This window comes from Erpetoichthys calabaricus, chromosome 8 (genome assembly GCF_900747795.2).
Source record: "Erpetoichthys calabaricus chromosome 8, fErpCal1.3, whole genome shotgun sequence".
NCBI lineage: Eukaryota > Metazoa > Chordata > Cladistia > Polypteriformes > Polypteridae > Erpetoichthys > Erpetoichthys calabaricus.
Window position 1 is genome coordinate 33,651,381 of NC_041401.2, and position 17,435 is coordinate 33,668,815.

The 17,435-nt window shown below is 42.7% G+C and overlaps 1 protein-coding gene across 1 annotated transcript in view; it reads left to right on the forward strand.

The window, feature by feature from the left end:
• LOC114655444 (coiled-coil domain-containing protein 148-like) overlaps window positions 1–17,435 on the forward strand; it is a 201,791-nt gene that overhangs the window by 159,809 nt on the left and 24,547 nt on the right. Inside the window, exons 10-11 of the mRNA XM_051931438.1 lie at window positions 6,212–6,352; window positions 16,485–16,603. Of these exons, the coding sequence (XP_051787398.1) occupies window positions 6,212–6,352; window positions 16,485–16,603 (260 nt within the window). The remainder of the gene's footprint in view (window positions 1–6,211; window positions 6,353–16,484; window positions 16,604–17,435) is intronic.

Here is a 17,435-nt window from a genome sequence, read left to right on the forward strand (position 1 = left end):
GAAAGTAATCCATAGAAAGCTCTGGATCGAAGAACTCAGCCTTTGCAATGTGTCTCACCACCCTGCTGTCCTTTACAAAGTGTACATGGCATTTCACCCAGGGTTGGTTCCTGCTACTAGCAGTCTTCATCTGAAATAAAGAGGGTTTTTGAAAATGTATGGATAAATTAAAAAGGAGAGAAAGGAAGCGAGTCTGTCTTGCTTCTGTAATTAGGCAAATTGATCAAAGTGGCTCATTCAGCTTTTATCTTAAATGTCAGCAGGATATCATTTGGAACTTCTGGAAAGCATAAACATTTGTAAAAACATAGACAACATACTGTAAATAATTGGGTTCAAAGCTGATCAGTGTCCTGTAAACAGAGATTACAGAGGGCTGAAGTTGTTACTGGAGTTTTTCAAGTTGTTTGTTAGGACTGATTTATTTTTTTCCATGAGTGCCATTGAACTCTGAGATAATGATAATATCACTGATGTGCACTGGAGTTTTCATCTTCTTTGATTTACCTATATATCCCAATTATTTGAGCCTTACACATGAACTGATGGTAGTAAGCAGACACGAGCGAAGCTTACTTACATAATTCTACCTTCGACAAAAAGCTGGTAAGAAATTGTGGGCCAAATAGAAAACATCAGCATGCCAGCCTTAAAGAACAGCACCCAGGGAGCAGACAAAGAGCTAATCCAAAAAATAAAACAACAGACAGAAGGGACAGAGCATGGATCAAGCCAAAATTAGGAACAAAAAGACTTGTCAAAAAATAAGCTGAAGAAACATCTGCGAAGATCACAGATAAGAGTAAACGAAGACTTTGTGAACATTGGGATAGATGATCTCAGAAGCAATTGGACAGAAGGCAGAGACATTGGCTGATTGCAACTTGTGGCAGGCAGAAGGTGTGATGAAGGGATAGTTGGTAGGAGTGACGTGAGTTGGTGGATTTTATAATCTTACAGTGAAGCACAAGGTCAAAGACTACGTCCCCACTCTTTACTCGCTGGATGAGTGACTCTACATATTCGGTGTTAACCCATTTAAATAATACCATGTGCAAAAAATTGCTTGGGGTGGTGTTCACTGTGAAAGAGGAAACATATACACATTGTTATTTCCTGGTTTGAGTTAGCAACATGAGTTTGGATATCATTTGTAAACTTGTAGATGATTTTACAAAGGGGGAGAAGAACATTCTGATTATTCAACAAAAATAATTGGTCCAGTCATGATAACAACTTCAGACCGCAGCAGAGTATAAATGTTTTTTATGTGAAAACATCAAGAACCTAAAATAGACTCTAGTGGAAACTCACTCCTAGTTCTCATTCACTCCTCTACCACAGCTGTATTAAGTCAGTTAATCTTTCTGCCTTTCATAATGACAACTATAATAACTTTATAAAGTAAATAACTTTACAGGAAAAATCAAATATTAACATCACTGTGCAACTGACCCATTTATTTTTTGAAGAGCTTACAGCACAGCAGTAACAGTCAAAGCTCTCAAAACTGTCTCAGAGCAGGTGGCTGGTACAGTGCAGACAGAGCCACCTACTGGCCAAGAGGAGGAACTGCAGGCTGTTTTGTGATACTTAGTAAGTCGATTAGCTTTAAAAGTAGTTTTAACAATAAAATGTATTTTTGCAGCACATTTTCATACAAGACATCAAGCTTAAAGTACTTTACAAGAGGTTAAAGAAAGATTGATTGTATTAGGTTTAAGAGTCAGTCAATCCCATGGCTGCCTCACGCTAATGACCTAAACTCGGAGCTTTAGGATGGGGAAAGGAAAACCCAAGGACCTCAAGTGAAACCTGCGCCGGCTCAGGGAGAAAGTCAAAACCCCTCACAGACAGTGACCTGGGGTCCAGGACTTTGGATCTTTGTAGGAACAGCACTGTGCATTGCATGTTGCATAAAAGTAATTTATCTGAGCAGAAACTGTAACGTACTGTGCTTGTAAAAGAATTTGCGACACAGTTAACTATGAAAGGCTTATGTAAAATCTGCATTGTTCATGTTAGTGCTGGACATGGCTCATAGAGCCAGGACTTCAATACAATGTTACTGAGTGTCTAAAGCAAGGTATGGTTAGATAGACAGCAACAAATGACAACATGATAATACTTGGAAATGAGTTTATCTTACATAATTATAAGAATATTATTATTTAAATAAGAAAACAAATGCAGTTTGGATGACCTTACTGCTATTTAAGCAGCAATTTATGGTTAGCAAAATGAAACATGGCTGGAATTGAGACGCAGTTGCTAATATTGGGTGCCCTGCATCTCCAGTGTTCTGTATTCAAATTCCAGCCTCATTTATTTCTTTGTGGAGTCCGCACACTCTGCCTGTGTCTGTGTTGATTGATACTCTGGTTTCCTGCTGCATCCCAAAGTGTACAAATTAGGTTTGGTTAGAAACGCTAAATTGCCACTGAAGGACTGATTATCCTGACATTGTGTCTGATGATTCCAGGTAACCCTGTGTTGCAATAAGCAAGTTTAAAACATTATTGAAAGGTGTTTGTGTGCTACCCATGACAATGGCCATGATAAGAACAGGTTTATGAAGAATTAAAGGATGCAATAAACACAAAACAATAAGAATAGTGTGTGATTTGTTGGTTTGAATAACTGATCGATGTGTGTCACCCACACTGTCCCTTTTTCATCATTGTGTTTGGTGCCAGTGCCACCACCACCACACCCATAACCAGTTGTGTCTTTCTCTTGTTTTGCCTTTTAGGTTGTAGATTTAACTTTTCTTCACCTATTCCTTTATGTGATAGGTTTACTGAGTTGGTTAGTATGCACAGCTGCTACATACATCAGTTGTGGTCTCTAGAGGGTGCTATTGAGCCAAACTCAAATGTTGCCTGTGAGGCCAAAATAAGTAAAAAAAAAATCAATTCCTGTATGCAAGAGTTTTACTGGGTCAGTAAGTATGTCTGCATCTATCAGGTACTACTTACATTTTACACATTAGCTTACTACTGCTTGGTGTGCATTGTTGTCATTGTGTCCTGCGTTACGCTTCATCATATGGACTCATGTAGAATGAGCTCTGTATGAGCGATTGAATTATACATGTGTGTGTACTGAAGTGAACGCCAGCGTGGAAAAGTTCATTTGCATTAAGTCAACTTGGCTGCTTCTGACAATGAGCACAACTCAAAACAGTCAGTCAGACGTCAGTAGTAATCACATCACAGCAATAAATTCAATAAGAAACAATCATTTTACCAAAATAACACCTCCACTACCAGAGGTCTATACTCATGCCATGGCTAATTCTTTAAAATCAGCTGACATGTTTGTAATATATGGTTCTAGAGTCAGCACAATTTATGCCTGCTAGGGGCTTGACTAGTGATAATATATGGGGGCAGCACATGGATTTAGTCCACAGGGTTAAACTCCCACTACCAGTCACAGTCTATGCGAGTTCTTCTCCGGGTACTCTTGTTTTCCTTCCACGTCCCCAAAGATGTGCATCTAAGATGAATTGACTGTTTCCAAGATCTACAGCTGTGTAAATTCAGCTTGCCATGTTTTTATTTTTGTTTACTTGCTTTATATTTTTGGAAAGAGTTTTCTTTTCACATTCTTTTTTTGCCTTATTGATGATGTGCCGCCATTGCACTGGTTTGTGTAGACGACCACCAGCTGCAGGGCTAGAGCTGTACGTGCGTCAGTTTGTGATGTAGTTGATGTTAACATATTTAAAAATGAGTAATTACTGTTAATGTTCACCTGATCCATTTAGTAAATGTTTCATTCAGTATAAAAAATGTAAGGTTTCCAACTGTGATAGTTCTCTGTTTTCAGTTTTTAGTTTATTCTGTTTTTTTCTAACCTATTAACATTTCTGCTTTCTGGTTAGCAGTTCCACTCCACACATCTGCCATTTGGTTCTGTCTTATTTTCTGCATCACAGCTGTAAGTTGGCCTAGTGGCAGTATAGGTGTGTGTGAGAGACAGCGAGCGAGAGAGAGTGGGCCCAGCATTACAATGGCATCCCATTACACCAAGTGCTGCCAGGGAAGACTCAGACCCCAAAGATGACCTCAACTGGAGTAAACCAGTTTGCAAAAGTTATGTTAAGCAGTGGCGTAGCTCAAGTTCATGCCGCTCAGGACAGGGCGGTGCTTCAATTTGCTGCCCTCGAACATATCTGAATATGTTAACCTATTTAAATAGAAAATTAAAATGACATATAGAGAAAAATGAAGGTAAATTTTGCATAGATTTATTCATATATAGAGAAATAGCAATAATTTTTCACATATAATTATTTATAAGCATCAACTAGACAAGAATATAGTATAGACGCACTGATAAGCTGTGTTCTGAGTATTAGTTTAATATAATTATGCCACGAAAACCAGAACCGGTGTGGTGTACAAGTGATAGGTGGGGATGTTTTCTGCGCAGAGCAAGAACGCATTCGGATTGATAACGAAGTGAAATTATAAATTAGTTGTTTATCTTCCTAGAAATTATTATCGGTGTAATGTTTATGTTTATTTTTGTTATTGCCTCAACGGCTGTGTCTGATGCCGTCACAGAAGAACAGTCTGAAAATTATTTTTCAAGCATTTGTGAATAAAAATCAGAGAATTTTACTTTTTTCATTCATGAGTGACATTTTTCCGAACCTTGATGCTTACACATGAATTGTACTGAGCTATTTTGGCCAATAATGCCGCCCCCAAAAATGTGCTCGCTCCCTCCACCCGCCCCTAGCCACGCCACTGATGTTAATGCTGGCACTCTGTATTTCTCTTAAGCCTTTGCTATTCCTGCACTATGCCTAAATTCAGGACTCTTTTATGTATCTGCAGATATCTGATTTTCTTCTCTGCCTTCTCTTATAGCTTTAGGTCTGTGGGTCCATTGCAGTTTTTTTGCAGTCAATACTTGATCACATGTTTATCTAAAAAGAGGGGATTTAAGCAACCCTCTGACTGTCAGACTGTGTTCAGAGTTGGATCAAAACTGAACCCAAAAAATAAGCCGTTTTTAAGAGAAGGGGACTAAGAACGTTGCATTCTATTTTTTTTCTTTTTCTTGATTTTTCTATTTGTATTGTAGTTCTGAAAAAGACCACCAGGGTGCAGCACCCTGTTATCTGCTCCAGCTGTTAGGCTGATACATTTCTTTTCAAACTTCCCTTTGCCTGATTATACAAGTATGACGAAACAACAGCACACAGATACAAGTCCGCGGGAGTTTTGGGATATGTCGATCTATTTAGCCAGTTTTTTTATATGTCTACCTAAATTAAATGCTCCCACCATTTATTTTCTCAGCACTGGCACATGCAAGCTCGAGGGACAAAAGTGTTGCCAGGTTTTTAATTGAAGAACATTGACTAATATTTGCAGTCCTTTTGCTTTTTTAAGCTTGTTTTATTCACTTCTGTGAAACCTTAATGTAACATTTTTCACTATCAGGTGCTGTTATATAAGGAGGTGGTATAAACTTTACTAATAACTCACATATAATTCATGCCTCCTAGAGCCCCAGTATTCAAATTAAAATGGGAAGCAAATAAAAAATCGGACACTTTAAAAAATAAAATAAGAGAGCAGCCACCAGCCCACATACAGGGCTCACTCTTAAGTCGTTTATGATATACTTCAGTGCAAAGATTGAGAGTTCTGTGTTATACATTTATTTTAAAAGTGTTTACAGTGTGATGCAGAGTTTCGCTTTTAACTTGAGAAAGGCAGGCCCTGACTAAAGCACTCCAGTGTACCTGTCCGGGTTTCATATCAAGTCATGCTAGCGCACAGCGGTTATGCTGCTTTAATTGCACAGTGACATTTTGTCTGTATTTCAGCAGTGAATAATTTAAGCAGAAAATGTTCATAATGAGCAGTCAGTGATGCTGCGTATGATTCAGACAGAAAGCTTAATTGCCTTTTTGCAAAATCTTTAATGTCTGTTACACCTGCGGTGTGGACTCTAGGGAAAAATCTTGCATGTATCCTTTCTGGGTCAATTTAAACATATTTTTCAGTGAAGTAATTAGCAAACATTTGTTATGAAAATCTGTTTTGCTGTGCAGTGTTAACATGAAGGATTTATGTTCAAAATAATGAAAAGGAAGGAAAAAAATGATGATGTAAGCCATTATAAACACAAATTTAAAGACAGTTTGCAGAGGATCTCCCATGCATTTTCCTTTTTCTCTTTCCAGCTGGAGCAATGGCGGGCTTATCAAGAAGAGGTGGCACGGCTGGAAGCAGCAATAGCAGCCAGGAAGCAGGAGGAAGCTGAAGAAAAGCTAAGGAAAGAAAAACAGAAAGAAACGCAGAAAAGGACGCAAGACAAAGCCCGGGTATGCAGCACATCTGTGAGGCCTCATTGTAGACACGTTTTAGGTTTGGAGCCAGTGTGTTGTAAATCAGAGCTTTCTGCTATAAAATCTCTCTTAATGTGAAATCTCTCAATAGCAGCGATTAAATCCATTCATCCTGAGCATATGCACGCCGACATGGTGCACTTATGACACCCACAGTGACACCACTTAAACATGGCTAGAAACACAGCGTTTCAGCTGTTGGGCCTTCCATTTGGTTAAAATGTATACTGTATGTAAAACTTCTATATAAATGAAAAAGTCTTAGAGGAAATTACAATAAAAAGTAACAAGATTTTCTTGTGTGTTTCAAAAACATATCGATATCTTAAAAGTTGAACAACACAACACAGATTTAGTTCCCAGACCTCTCCTGGAGGTACCCCAGTGATTCCTTATGTGTGCTGTTCTCCAACAACAACAGCTCTGATTGAAATTCACGAGGTAGTGGTTAGCCAAAGCAGGGGTGCTACACAATACAATACAATACAATTTATTTTCATATAGCCCAATATCACACATTGAGTGCCGCAATGGGCTTTAACAGGCCTGTCTTTTAGAAGAAATCTCGGGAAAGGCAGTTCAAAGAAAGACCCCTTTCCAGGTAGATTGGGCGTGCAGTGGGTGTCAAAAAAGGGGGGGTAAATACATCTTGCTAGTGATACAGTGTGCAATTGCTGCAGTTTAATAAAAAAAATGGGCTTATTGGACGGTACCCACAAATACTGGGGTGCCTTAAGGATAGAACATTGCAGATGGCTAAGTTAGGTATGTTAAGTATGTATAAATATCAGTTTTATATCAACAAGATCATAGTTGGAGATAGCACACCAAACCAGATATTCAGTATGTGATGTGTCTCAGTTATGATGTGCATTTCAGGTAGGAGGAAGCATTGTGCCTGGCTCTGCTTGCTCTTTGCACTTGCAGTGAGCTCTGTCTCTGTGAAGGGCTTTGTCCTGCAGTGTCAAAGACGTATGAAGAGCTGCCTTTAAGTAACAGTGCATGGGTCGTAAGCAGTCTGTGCCTTATGGAGGCAATCTCAAGCAAACAATTAGCAAAATTGTTAATCGAATATTAAAAAACATCATGTGTGGTACAAATATCATGTATACATAACAGCCAGAATATTTAACCTAACCCTAAGCGAGCAAGTATATTCTAATATGTACCTATTGTTAATATTAATATTTGAACCTACACTTTTAGCTAATTTGGTGGCCCCAATACACCCCCACACACACATACAGTGAATTCAGAAGGTATTCAGACCCTTTCACTTTCTGCACACTTTATTTTGTTGTATACTGTATATCTTCTAGTAGTGGCCGGCTCTTATTGACGCCCGTTTCCAATAAACACCGGGTTTGTAGAGATGTCGCGACAAACAGACACTGGTCTCCTTTAAGCGCCGGTCTGTAGTAAACGCCGATCTCCAATGACCTTTCCCGTACGCTAATCCTCTTTTCGTACCACCTGGGCTACCGCCCTCCTGCAGTCAATCATACGGTAAGTACCTTTTCGTTTTAAAAATGTTTTGTCGTCGGATGCTATTGAGGAAGGGAGAAAGTCAAAACGAAATTTCTTTGTGTACATTTTGCCCTTTCGTCTCCACGTCAATCATAACCCCACAGGGAGGGCAGAGGTGGGTGGAAGGGGCGGGAAGAACATGAAAATGCCATCTTCGACACGTTAATCCTCTCCTTTGACCAGGGAAGAAGGGGCTGTATTGTGACAGTACAGTACATGATCACGTGAAAAACTCTGCGCCCTCTTCCTCGGTGACCTGTTAACCTTTACCTCCACTGACACTTTTGCCTTCGGAAGGGTTGTGCGGGTGTCTGTTCGTGTCACTGTGTTCTTGTGGGCCCGTGTTTGTAGTGTGAGCGATGGGAAGGAAACGGTAATTTGATTTACCATTCAAACTCCATGCAGTAACATATGCAAAGGAACATTCAGGCGAAGAAGCTGCACGACATTTTGGGGTGGATCCAAAACGTATCCAAAAATGGCACAAGCAGATGACTGATATTGAGAAAACGGCGGCAGAAAAAGGTGCCAGAAGTAAACGATTGCCTGGTGGAGGAGCTAAGAAAGTGAGCGAAGAATTAGATGAACTGGTGTTAACATGGATTATTGAACAAAGACTGGAAGGTGCGTGTGTCTCCAGGAAAATGGTCCACACGAAAGCGAAGAGGATTTTTGATACGGAGATTGATGATGCTTCAAAAGGAAAAGAAATGTTCGTAGCCAGTGCTGGCTGGCTTGACAAATTTATGAAACGCCATCATTTATCGCTCCGTCGGAAGACTTCGCTGGCGCAGAAGGATCCTGAACAAGTTATTGACAAGCTTGTTTCTTTTGTGATGTGGGTTGCCGATCAGTGAACTGCAGATGGAGTTAAGGACGGCGAAATCATTGGAATGGACGAGACATCTGCTTGGTTCGACATGCCTGGTTCTACAACAGTCAAACCAACTGGCAATAGGAGTGTTACAATAAAAACTTCTGGTCACAAGAAATCTCATTTCACTGTCACATTGGCAGCAAAAGCAGATGGCACAAAATTGAAGCCGTTTATTGTATTTCGGGGCGCAAAGCGAGAAGTGGCAAGACTACAGGATGTCCAAGAAGCTGTGGTAGCGACCTCAACAAACAGATGGATGAATCAGGAATTAACAATAATGTGGTTACAGAAAGTTTGCGGTGTTTTCTGTTTCCGAAAGAGACTTCTTGTCTGGGACGCTTACCGCTGTCACATCAGTGAGGAAACGAAACAAGAACTGAAGAAATATAAAATGTCAACAGCAGTTATCCCTGGTGGTTGCACCAAGTACGTCCAACCTGCTGATGTTGTTTGGAACAAGCCCCTCAAAGACAAGCTTCGAGAGTTGTATGATAATTGGATGGCAGGGGAAGAAGATAAGGGGTTTACAGCTGGTGGAAATTTGAAAGCGCCGGCACTGCGTTTGTTAGTAACGTGGATAATATCAGCTTCGCAAGAAATTACCCCAGAAATGATAAGAAAATCCTTCAAGGATTGTGGAATCATCAATGCATGCGATGGATCTCCCATGCTGGGAGTGCGAAACTGATTACTGCGCGACAACAAGCAATGGGAGTACCTGTATTACCATCACAAGAAGAGGAAGATGAAGATGAACTCGCAAATAACGAAGCAATCATTACCGATTCAGACGACGAGTAGATGGTAAGTACTGTACTTTATTTTATCTTATCCAATCTCATGTCGTAATGTATTGTATACGTATATGTGTGATAGATGCGTGACTTGTCGGGCTGATGAGCGCTTTCGTGTGAAATTCGGACTGGTGCAGGCCAGTGCTGGTGGAATCATTGCCAAGAAAGTTCAGTAAACGTCTACCGTACCTGTTTTTCATGCTTATGGTAATACCGTATACTGCTTTAATAAATATCGTGGTGGAGGGGTTTGCGTGTCCCAATGATCCTAGGAGCTCTGTTGTCCGGGGCTTTATGCCCCTGGTAGGGCCACCCAAGGCAAACTGGTCCTAGGTGAGGGATGAGACAAAGTGCGGTTCAACAAAACCTCCATGATGAATACAAAATTTGGACGGCGTTTTCCCTCGCCCGGACACGGGTCACCGGGGCCCCCCTCTGGAGCCAGGCCTGGAGGTGCGGCTCGATGGCGAGCACCTGGTGGCCGGGCTTGCACCCATGGGGCTCGGCCGGGCACAGCCCGAAGATGCAACGTGGGTCCCCCTTCCCATGGGCTCACCACCTATGGGAGGGGCCAAGGAGGTCGGGTGCAGTGTGAGTTGGGTAGTGGCCGAAGGCAGGGACCTTGGCGGTCTGATCCTCGGCTACAGAAGCTGGCTCTTGGGACGTGGAATGTCACCTCTCTGAAGGGGAAGGAGCCTGAGTTAGTGCGCGAGGTCGAGAGGTTCCGGCTAGATATAGTCGGACTCACCTCGACACACAGCTTGGACTCTGGAACCAATCTCCTTGAGAGGGGCTGGACTCTCTACCACTCTGGAGTTGCCCCCGGTGAGAGGTGCCGAGCGGGTGTGGGCATACTTATTGCCCCCCGACTTGGAGCCTGTACATTGGGGTTTACCCCGGTGGACGAGAGGGTAGCCTCCCTCTGCCTTCGGGTCCTAACTGTTGTTTGTGTGTATGCACCGAACAGCAGTTCGGAGTACCCACCCTTTTTGGAGTCCCTGGAGGGGGTGCTGGAGGGCACACCTTCTGGGGACTCCCTCGTACTGCTGGGAGACTTCAATGCTCACGTGGGCAATGACAGTGAGACCTGGAAGGGCATGATTGGGAGGAATGACCCCCCGATCTGAACCCGAGTGGTGTTTTGTTATTGGACTTCTGTGCTCGTCATGGATTGTCCATAACGAACACCATGTTCAAGCATAGGGGTGTTCATATGTGCACTTGGCACCAGGACACCCTAGGCCTCAGTTCGATGATCGACTTTGTGGTCGTGTCGTCGGACGTGCAGCCACATGTTTTGGACACGGGTGAAGAGAGGGGCGGAGCTGTCAACTGATCACCACCTGGTGGTGAGTTGGCTCCGATGGTGGGGGAGGATGCCAGTCAGGCCTGGTAGGCCCAAACGTGTTGTGAGGGTCTGCTGGGAACGTCTGGCAGAGCCCCCTGTCAGAAGTAGCTTCAACTCCCACCTCCGGCAGAACTTCGACCATGTCCCGAGGGAGGTGGGGGACATTGAGTCCGAATGGGCCATGTTCCGTGCCTCTATTGTTGAGGCGGCTGACCGGAGCTGTGGCTGTAAGGTAGTCGGTGCCTGTCGTGGCGGCAATCCCCGAACCTGTTGGTGGACACCAGCGGTGAAGGATGCCGTCAAGCTGAAGAAGGAGTCCTACCGGTCCCTTTTGTCCTGTGGGACTCTGGAGGCAGCTGATAGGTACCGGCAGGCCAAGCGGAATGCGGCTTCGGTGGTTGCTGAGGCAAACATTCGGGCATGGGAGGAGTTTGGGGAGGCCATGGAGAACGACTTTCGGACGGTTTCGAGGAGATTCTGGTCCACCGTCCGGCGTCTCAGGAAGGGGAAGCAGTGCAGTGTCAACACTGTATGGTGGGGATGGTGCGCTGCTGACCTCGACTCGGGACGTTGTGGGTCGGTGGGGGGAGAATTTCGAAGACCTCCTCAATCCCACTAACATGCCTTCCAATGAGGAAGCAGAGCCTGGGGACTCGGAGGTGGGCTCCCCCATCTCTGGGACTGAGGTCACCGAGGTGGTCAAAAAACTCCTTGGTGGCAGGGCCCCGGGGGTGGATGAGATGCGCCCGGAGTTCCTCAAGGCTCTGGATGTTGTAGGGCTGTCTTGGTTGACACGTCTCTGCAACATCGCATGGACATCAGGGACAGTGCCTCTGAATTGGCAGACTGGGGTGGTGGTCCCCCTCTTTAAGAAGGGGGACCGGAGGATGTGTTCCAACTACAGAGGGATCACACTCCTCAGCCTCCCTGGAAAAGTCTATTCGGGGGTTCTGGAGAGGAGGGTCCGTCGGATAGTCGAACCTCGGATTCAGGAGGAACAGTGTGGTTTTCGTCCTGGTCGCGGAACAGTGGACCAGCTCTACACCCTTAGCAGGGTCCTGGAGAGTGAATGGGAGTTCGCCCAACCAGTCTACATGTGTTTTGTGGACTTGGAAAAGGCATTTGACCATGTCCCTCAGGGAATCCTGTGAGGGGTGCTCCGAGAGTATGGGGTACCGGACCCCCTGATAAGAGCTGTTCGGTCCCTGTACAATCGGTGTCAGAGCTTGGTCTGCATTGCCGGCAGTAAGTCGAACCCATTTCCAGTGAGAGTTGGACTCCGCCAGGGCTGCCCTTTGTCACCGATTCTGTTCATAACTTCTATGGACAGAAGTTCTAGGCGCAGCCAGGGCGTTGAGGGGGTCCGGCTTCGTGGACTCAGGATTGGGTCACTGCTTTTTGCAGATGATGTTGTCCTGTTTGCTTCATCAGGCCGTGATCTTCAGCTCTCTCTGGATCGGTTTGCAGCTGAGTGTGAAGCGGCTGAGATGGGAATCAGCACCTCCAAATCCGAGACCATGGTCCTCAGCTGGAAAAGGGTGGAGTGCCCTCTCAGGGTTGGGACCGAGATCCTGCCCCAAGTGGAGGAGTTCAAGTATCTTGGGGTCTAATTCACGAGTGAGGGAAGAATGGAGTGTGAGATCGACAGGCGGATCGGTGCAGCGTCCGCAGTGATGCGGGCTCTGCATCGGCCTGTCGTGGTGAAAAAGGAGCTGAGCCATAAGGCAAAGCTCACAATTTACCAGTCGATCTATGTTCCTACCCTCACCTATGGTCATGAGCTATGGGTCGTGACCGAAAGAACGAGATCACGAATACAAGCGGCTGAAATGAGTTTTCTCCGCAGGGTGTCTGGGCTCTCCCTTAAAGATAGGGTGAGAAGCTCAGTCATCCGGGAGGGGCTCAGAGTAGAGCCGCTGCTCCTCCGCATCGAGAGGAGTCAGATGAGGTGGCTCGGGCATCTGATCAGGATGCCTCCTGGACGCCTCCCTGGTGAGGTGTTCCGGGCACGTCCAACCGGGAGGAGGCCCCGGGGAAGACCCAGGACACGCTGGAGGGACTATGTCTCCCGGCTGGCCTGGGAATGCCTTGGGATTCCCCTGGAAGAGCTAGAAGAAATGGCCGGGGAGAGGGAAGTCTGGGCATCTCTGCTCAAGCTGCTGCCCCCGCGACCCGACCTCAGATAAGCGGAAGAGGATGGATGGATGGATGCTTTAATAATACCGTACTGCTGTACTGATAATTTCATTAAATCCTGAAATGTTCATCCGGTGTTGTTGCCTACATTTTGTGGCCGTAAATACGGTACCATGCCGTATTTTACTGCCAAATGAACCCCGTTTACCCATCACCATTCCGTCTGCGAGGCAAATAATAATAGCCGGTCTCCAACAACCGCCGGGCTCTTTTAAATGCCGGGCCGTCCGAATAATTTTTTGAATAAACGCCGGGGCTACTATTGGAAGATATACGGTATTTAATTTTAATGGATAAATTTGCTGGTTTTCCCATCAGTCTACACTCAGTAACCCATTCTGACAAAGTCAGAACATGTTTTCAGGAAAGTTTGCAAATTTATTAAAATCAAAAACTGAAATCTTTCATTCAGACCCTTAGTATTCAGACCCTTAGTATTCAGACCCTTAATTGAATAATTTGTAGAAGCCCTCTTTTGCTGCTTACTTTTAAAATACACTGTATTTTCCTCATTTTCTGATTATGATTTTATGGGATAAGTAAATAAATAAGCCCCCGTTTATAAGAAAACTACTTGGGCAATGAGTTAGCCCCACAACAGACAACAAAGAACTTGCTTTGTAGGCTTGTCATACACACATGCTGGGGATATTGTTGCAGTTATTCTTGCCCAGATACAACTGTACTGTACATATGAAGGGGTGGAGATGTAAAGTTTGCTGTTAACAAAAAAATGTAAAATTAACGCCCTGCTGTTTTTGTTTTGGAGTTTGTATATCTGAATACATTGGGATAATTTCTCAAAATATATTATCCTTTTGATCATTTTCATCTTAATTTTAATGAAGCACATAACAAAAAAATAATAAAAAATTGAACCTGATCTTTGTATTCTCATGCAAAACTAATTCCTAAAAAAGGTATTGGTTTTAACGCACATATTGTTTTCCTTTTTCTCAGAAGGCAGTTTCAGGTTATTATTTGATGCTGTCATCCAAAGTGACTTGTTTGTACAGTCTCATCTGTACTGCTAAAGAAACTTAGTGAGATAATGTATAGGACTGAACCATCACACCTTAGGGGCATAGATAGATAGATAGATAGATAGATAGATAGATAGATAGATAGATAGATAGATAGATAGATAGATAGATAGATAGATAGATAGATAGATAGATAGATAGATAGATAGATTTGTGAAAGGCACCATATGATAGATAGATAGATAGATAGATAGATAGATAGATAGATAGATAGATAGATAGATAGATAGATAGATAGATAGATAGATAGATAGATAGATAGATAGATAGATAGATAGATAGATAGATAGATAGATAGATAGACAGACAGACAGGCAGGCATGAATGGCAATACTTTTACAAATCAAAATACATATACTGTATATACTGATTGTATATATATATGTGTGTGTGTGTGTGTGTGCGCCAGACTCTTAACAAATCTTAAAGAACAGGTACTTGGACTTTCATTGGTTTAACGCTCCCTGACAAGTAATACAAGGTAAGTAAATGTGAAAGGTAATCAATAACATAGTCAATAATTTATATTCTGCATGTTTTTTAGATCAAAAGTAATTGTCTGTGTTTGCTATGCTACATTGTGAATTATAAAATCTGGTTTATATTTACTTTTATGAGGAATCTGCAGAATCTGAATGTGTTATATAGATACTTATCTTTCTGCCTTCTATGTCATTTTTGGAGAAATATGTGCTTGGTACCCCTTTTGGATACTCCAGTATTAGTTTGTACTGAACTTGCTTTATGGTTGATAAAAGTCATCATTGGAATTAACGGAAAATATAGGCTTTTTCTGGAACATATGAACATTACATCCCTGTTGATGAGAACAGGCCATTCAGCACAGCAAAGCTTACCAGTCCTTTCCACTTAATTCTTCTAAAATAACATCAAATCATGTTTTAAAGATCCCTAAAGTCCTACTGTCTACCACACCACTTGGTAACTTATTCCATATGTCTGTTGTTCTTTCTGTAAAGAAAAACTTTCTAATGTTAATGCGAAATTTACCATTTACCAAGTTTGTAACTGTTTCCCCATGTTCTTGATGAGCTCATTTTAAAATAACAGTCTCGATCCATTGGACTAATTCCCTTCATAATTTTAAACACTTCAATCATGTCTTCTCTTAATCTCCTTTTGCTTTTAATCTTTCCTCATAATTCATTCCCTGTAGCCCTAGAATGAGCTTAGTCGCTCTTCTCTGGACCTTTTCTAGTGCTGCTATGTCCTTTTTGTAGCCTGGAGACCAAAATTGCACACAGGACTCCAGATGAGGCCTCACCAGTGCATTATTAAGCTTGAACAGAACCTCCTTGGACTTGTACTCCACACATCAAGGCGCTATATAACCTGACATTCTGTTAGCCTTCTTAATGGCTTCTGAACACTGTCTGGCAGTTGATAGCGTAGAGTCCACTACGACTCCTACATCCTTCTCATAAGGTGTAGTTTAAATTTTCAGACCTCCCATTGTGTTTTCAAACCTAACATTTATATTTCCTACTTGTAATACTTTACATTTACTGACATTAAATTTCATCTGCCACAAATCTGCCCAAGACTGTATGCCATATTCCAGATTATCTGCCAATCCGTCTATCTTGATATTATCTGCAAACTTAACCACCTTGTTACTTATATTCCTATCCAAATCATTTATATTTATTAAAAATATCATCAGCACTAGCACTGAACCCTGAAGGAGTGTTAACATAAATTTCAGATAAGGTTCCTTGCACCGTAATCCTTTGCTTGCTGTGTTTTAACTATCTACACACTACACTTCCACCTCTTTTAGTCTGATGCCCAACCTCTCATGTGGTACCTTATCAAATGCTTTTTGAAAGTCCAGATAAATAAAATCATAAGCTCCACTTTGATAATATACTTTTGTTGCGTCCTCATAGAATGCCAGCATGTTACTAAAACACGACCTCCCTCTTCTGAGCCCATGCTGACTGTTCAGTAAAACTCCTGTCTTTGCCATGTGTTGCTCGATCTTTTCCTTAGTAATTCCTTCCATTAATTTACCTGTGATAAATGTTAAGGTTGCTAACCTACACTTACTTGGATTTGCCCGATCATCTTTTTTTATATATAAGGGATAATATTTGCCATTTTCCAATCCTTCTGAATTTCCCCAGTGCACAGTGACTTCCTAAAAATATTCGTCAAGGGTTTATATATGTACTCCCTAACCTCCTTAAGAACTTGAGGATAAATATTGTCTAGTCATGGTGATTTGTTTGATGGAGGAAAGAGCTATTGAAGGTCTACTTATTACTTGACCCACACTGTGAAATCATTTTTATATTCTCAGATTAAACAGTATTACATGGAGAAGCAGAGGCAGAGAGATGCTATGGAAAAAAGAGATCAGCAGCAACTGGAGGAACTGAAGAAAAGGATGTCAGAGCAAGCAATAAAAGACAAAGAACGGTAATTGTATATTCCAATTAGGTCTTAAACTGTTGCTAAAATTAATTAACTGTTTGATATAGGATGGATATGAATATTCCTTTTGATTTCAACTTTTGAAAGAGTTTTATTTACTGTCCTTAAGAACAGAAAGATGTACAGCAAAACAAGACACAAATAAATCATTTAAAGTGTGGTCAAAAGAATCCAGCACAGTGAGATACGCATATGAGTGTTGTGGCCTGCAGAGGCCACTCCTGCCACCCAAACCCAACACAGACAGACGCAGGACACAAGTTCTGCACACACGTTTTTATTATTTTTTTTCTTACAGCACTAAACACGTAGCACAAAACACTTTCTCTTCTTCTTCTTTTTCTCTTTCTCTTCCTCTCAATCCACCTCCACACCTCCTGGCAAGTTTTGTCCTCCACCTCCCGACTCTGGCTCCCTTAATAGTGGCTGCTGGCTCCTTTTATAGGGCACCCAGAAGTGCTCCTGGTGCTCGACGACCTTCTTCCAGCAGCATTTCCTGGTTTGGCGTAAGTGCTGCCACACAAGGCTGATCAGTTCCTGGCAACGCCCATAGAACCCAGTAGGTCTGCACCAAACTCCAACTCCCATGGAGCCCTGTGGGTGTCCAAGACACCGCTGTAACCCAAGGGGGCTGCCATCTATCGTTCTGGGGGAGGTAATATTCTGAATATGTTCTTTCCCCTGGTCCTTTCAGTGTAGAGGTGTCCCGGCCGGGTAAGGGCCCTGGCCGTCCGCAACAGTGTACTGAAGGTATTTTATTGGCAGTTCATGAGGAGTACATAAAACACTCAGAACCAATTCGCTTTTAAGGCTAGGG